Source organism: Phragmites australis, chromosome 6 (assembly GCF_958298935.1).
Source record: "Phragmites australis chromosome 6, lpPhrAust1.1, whole genome shotgun sequence".
Lineage (NCBI taxonomy): Eukaryota > Viridiplantae > Streptophyta > Magnoliopsida > Poales > Poaceae > Phragmites > Phragmites australis.
This window is the reverse complement of record NC_084926.1, coordinates 25,420,146-25,424,658: the sequence shown is the minus strand read 5'-3', so window position 1 is coordinate 25,424,658 and position 4,513 is coordinate 25,420,146. Positions and strand designations below refer to the sequence as shown.

The 4,513-nt window shown below is 42.1% G+C and overlaps 1 protein-coding gene across 1 annotated transcript; it reads right to left on the bottom strand.

Annotated features, from left to right (window-relative positions):
* Positions 1 to 1,251: 1,251 nt before the first annotated feature.
* Positions 1,252 to 1,743, bottom strand: LOC133923094 (uncharacterized). The gene is made up of 2 exons (XM_062368544.1): positions 1,554 to 1,743; positions 1,252 to 1,424 (listed from the first exon to the last, which is right to left on the bottom strand). The coding sequence occupies exons 1-2, from the start codon at positions 1,741 to 1,743 to the stop codon at positions 1,252 to 1,254; spliced, it is 363 nt and encodes a 120-aa protein (XP_062224528.1).
* Positions 1,744 to 4,513: the final 2,770 nt, after the last annotated feature.

Here is a 4,513-nt window from a genome sequence, read left to right as displayed (position 1 = left end):
TGTAAATACTGCATCATATATGAATTTCTAGGTACAATCCCTGCAATCTTAAAAGGATCTTCCCAACTAAGAGACCATTTTCCGAACTTATTATCCCTAGATCCAATGGGTAAAATTGTCTTCCAAACTAAATTTCCCACTTGAAACGATTTTGCTTTCACTCTCTTATTGTAGGCTTTAGCTACCCTCAATTTATCTTTTTTCCATCATTCTCAAAGCTTTAAGCCTTTCATCATTAAGATCATCTATCCCATCTACCATAGCATTATAATAATTCATGGTCAATAAGTTATTTTGTTGTGCCACTCTCAACGCACCAATATTCACCTCAACAGGCAAAATGTCCTCTTGTCCGTACACTAAATCATAAGGAGTTACTTTGGTAGCACTATGCTTAGATATACGATAAGCCCACAATTCTTCACTCAAAACCTCATGCCATCTTTCCAGATGTTCTTCTATTTTCTTTTTTATGATCTTAATCAAAATTTTATTGCTTGACCCGACCTGTTCACATTGGTCTGAGCATAATATGGCGAGGAATTGAGAATCTTAATTTTAAATGATTCGGTAAATTCACGCACTTGATGAGAAATAAAAGAAGAAACTTGATCTGTAGTTAAACTGTACAGGATACTAGATCTATAATAATATGCTCCAAAAATAAATTGATTACCTTCTTATGTGTCATGTTCTTCGATGGAACGGTCTCAGTCCACTTTGTAAAATAATCCGTAGCAACCAAAACAAAGCAATGAACTTTGAAAGATAAAGGATGAATTTGACCGATGATATGCTTCACATTCTTTATAATATCTAGAGCAATCATCGAACATAATCGGACAATAAAAATTAGGCCTTCTTAATAACTACATTATTTTATAAGCCGACGTGTACTCCCTTCGTTGATTTATATAAGGCGTACTAGCCACACACTCAGTGACCAAGGCAAAGGTTACCTGACTAATATGCCCTCAACCAAAAGTTTTTTGGACTAGTAATTGCATGCATGCAGCCACAATTATTGCATGCGATCCTTATATTGTTCAAGAAGCTATAGAGTTTTTGAACCATTAGATGGTTTACATAGATTATGAATACTAGCGTTCATTTCTTCCTAAGCTTAATGTACCCAGGAACATAAATACCCAAAAACATGTCTCGGATCCTTTTTAATCCTTCATCATCAGAAGATGAACTAGTAGCAATAGAAATTACATTTTGCTTTTGCAAATCTTCCTTGTCCTCGTTCTAGGGCTCTTTGTCACCGTCTTCCATAAAGTAGTCTTTGCCTAGCATTACATCGGTCTCTTCTTCCTGGGAATCCTCCGACACTTTAGCCATGGCGTTTGCATCGCCTTCTTTATCCACAGAGTCCACCACCTCGGCCATTGAGTTTCTGGCAGCGGCGTCCTCGCTATCCTCTGGATCCCCCACCTTGGCCAAGGTGTTTCCATGGCTGTTGTCTTCTCTGTCCTTGGTGTCCTTGGTTGCCTTCTTCGTTCACCACCTCTGTTGCCATTTCCATTGCCATCGCCTTCTTCGTGCACTACCTTGGTCGCGGCTACCTTCGTCGTCCTCAGAATCCTCCACCATCTCAGCCATGGTGCATGTGTCTCCTCCTTCGTCGTCCGTGTCCTCCACCAACAAAGCCATGAAGTTTGCCTCGGACTCATCATCCTCAGTGTCCTGCACCACATTGTCCGTGGACTTTTCGTTATTGTTGTCTTTGCTCTTGTCCATGGAGTTTTGTTCACTGGACAATTGGAGGAAGCAAGGATGCAGGAGGCAAGCTCTTATACGCTGGACAATTTGATGGAGGAATATGAAAAAAAGCAAAGGTGCATGCATGCATGCAAATGCTTGGTGACTTAGGCGACCATGCAGGCTTTGCTTCGGAAGCGTTGAACTAGGGGTATCAATGGAAATAAATCATAATCTTTGCTTTGGAGATTGTGTGCGCCTTATATTGATCGTCAAGCACTACTGCAGAACAGGTGATCAGTGCTGGTTCAAAAACGTGATCAGTGTTGGTTTCTGAACTGGCACTGATTAATCGGCACTGATAGTCACTGACTATCAGTACCGGGTATGGAACCGGCACTGATAGCGCACCTATCAGTGCCGGTTAGTATTATCAACCGGTATTGATAGGGGTGCTATCAGTACCAGTTGTTTGTTACCAACCGGCACTGATAAGTGTTTCCCGCCTTTTTTTAAAAAACGTGGCGGTTGTCGCCAGTATCGTGCCATTTTCAAATTTTGGACATTGCCGGCAATAGACACGTATACATATCAAGTTTCATCACATCATATATACACAAGCACATATAAATTTTATTTATAAAACATCAAGTCATCACAATATATATATACACCGCATACTTATCAAGTTTCATTACAATAATCTTATGGAGTTTAAGATTTCTTGTGAACCGATGAGTCTGAACTCTGTTCTTTCTTATGGGTTGAAGGTAACGAGAAAGACGATCCAATTTCATGGAACTCGCCAGTTGGATTGATAATTTCGTCATTGATGAACCCGATAAGTTGTTCTTGAATTGCGTTGATTTCATGAGGCATGAGACGTTCTTTGGATAGCTTGAGGATCTGCGATTTCAAGAATTGAAGAAATCAATACATATGATTTTGGCGTATCGAACCTGAAAATTAGTCATCAATATGTATACCGCCTACCTCAGGATCTTCCAGTAGGATCGAATCCTCTCTGTTGAAGCTGTGCATGAATTCTATTACATAAAAACCACATAAATTATTGCCCGGACCCTGCTTCCTACAAGGAAAGCCATGTCGGACTGTCCATTCTTTCGTGTATGGCCTGTATCTAACGCTCTTCTTGGTGTATCATGGGTACACTCTGTATGTGTGTGATTATTACCGTAAGTAGACTTAGATTCAATCAAATCAAATATTACGAGAGCAGTAACGAAATGGTCGGTTTTTACCTTTGTAGCAAGTCAATGACGGGTTGGTAGGTTTCTTTCGGATTATTTTGTGAGTCGAAAATAAAGATCTTGCTAATATCTGACTGGATGACAAGGAGGATCCAGTGAAAACTGCACATAGGTCACCATAGGTTAGTTGGTCCTAATTTCTAACGATGTATTGCTCAAAAAGAGTAGAAACACGTACCCCCAATGGTAGGGTAAAAGTATGTATTTCTTCAATTGTAGCTCCAGAAGACACTTCAATACATAATCCTCGGTTTTTTTAGGTCGGTAGATTTCATCATTGTCGGGTTGACAAATGTGGGTCGATGAATCCCACATGCATGATGCACTCCTTCCTGCATCTTTGTACCTCCATTCTACACAAGGAATAAGTTAAGAGATACAATACAATGGTACATAAATGTATATTATGAATTATACGTATACGACACTTACAGAGTCTAACAACTCAAGATAGACACGTCGAGGGCATCGTGCTGGTACAGTCGATACATTTCCTCGAAGAATATAAAAATACTGTCATCCCCGTGGAGGAGATTTTGTTCCTTGACTCTGGCCTCGAAACTTTCCCTACCCTCCTTCGACTTATTCATGTACCACGCATGAAATTTTCGAAGTTGATATGTCAGTTTGGCCCACTCGTCTGGTGCGACCAACAGTTCGCCCAGCTTAAATTGCCATCTCTCGGCTTTTTTGGGTGCCACGGACTCATTAAAAAATTGCTCTCTTGTCATATTGGCATCCTTAAAGAATCTTTCTAGTTGTTGTTCTTCCCGTACCTGGTCGATAGAAGCCTGCCTCAAGGATTTCTTTCCTTTGATATGCTCGTAGTTTGATTGACGCTTAGCCACAGCAGGTTCGCTCAGCGTCAAGAGAAACTTTTTCGTTTCTGTAGTGAGTGGTTTTTTCTTCTCAGGCTCTCGCTTTTTAAATAATTTCTTGACTTCGTAGTTCACTATCGCTCTGTTTTCCTCTGCAGTTCTTTCATAAGGCAACTTCTCAGGTGCTGCCACCTTCTTACACTAAGAGCGTGTTGTCAACTTCGGAGGAGGAGTTGGAAATTTTTGCTGGCACTGTTGCTGACTTCAGAGGAGGAGGAGTTGGCTCTCTTGGAGGCACTGGTGCTGACTTCGGAGGGGGAGGTGTTGGCTCCCTTGGTGGAACTGTTGCTGACTTTAGAGGGGGAGGAGTTGACTCTCTTGTTGGTGACTTGCGTGGGGGAGGAGTCGGCTCTCTTCTCGGTGATGGTGGCAGTGGCAGCGATAGTGGAGGAGTTGGATCTCTTCCTGGTGACGGTGGCACTGGCGGCGACCGTGGAGGAGTTGAATCTCTTCTGTGTGCTGGGTCCGACTCCGCATCAGACGACTCGTCTGTCTCATCTTCAAACAATATGTAGCGCTTGTGCCACAGAACGAAGCCACTCACGTTTGATCCGAGCCTCTTGGAACCCGTCTCTCTGGGGTAATCCATGTCAAGCTTACGGTATAGCTTTCGCACGGAGTCCACGTGGACCTTAGCGTATCCCCGTGATATCGGGAGAT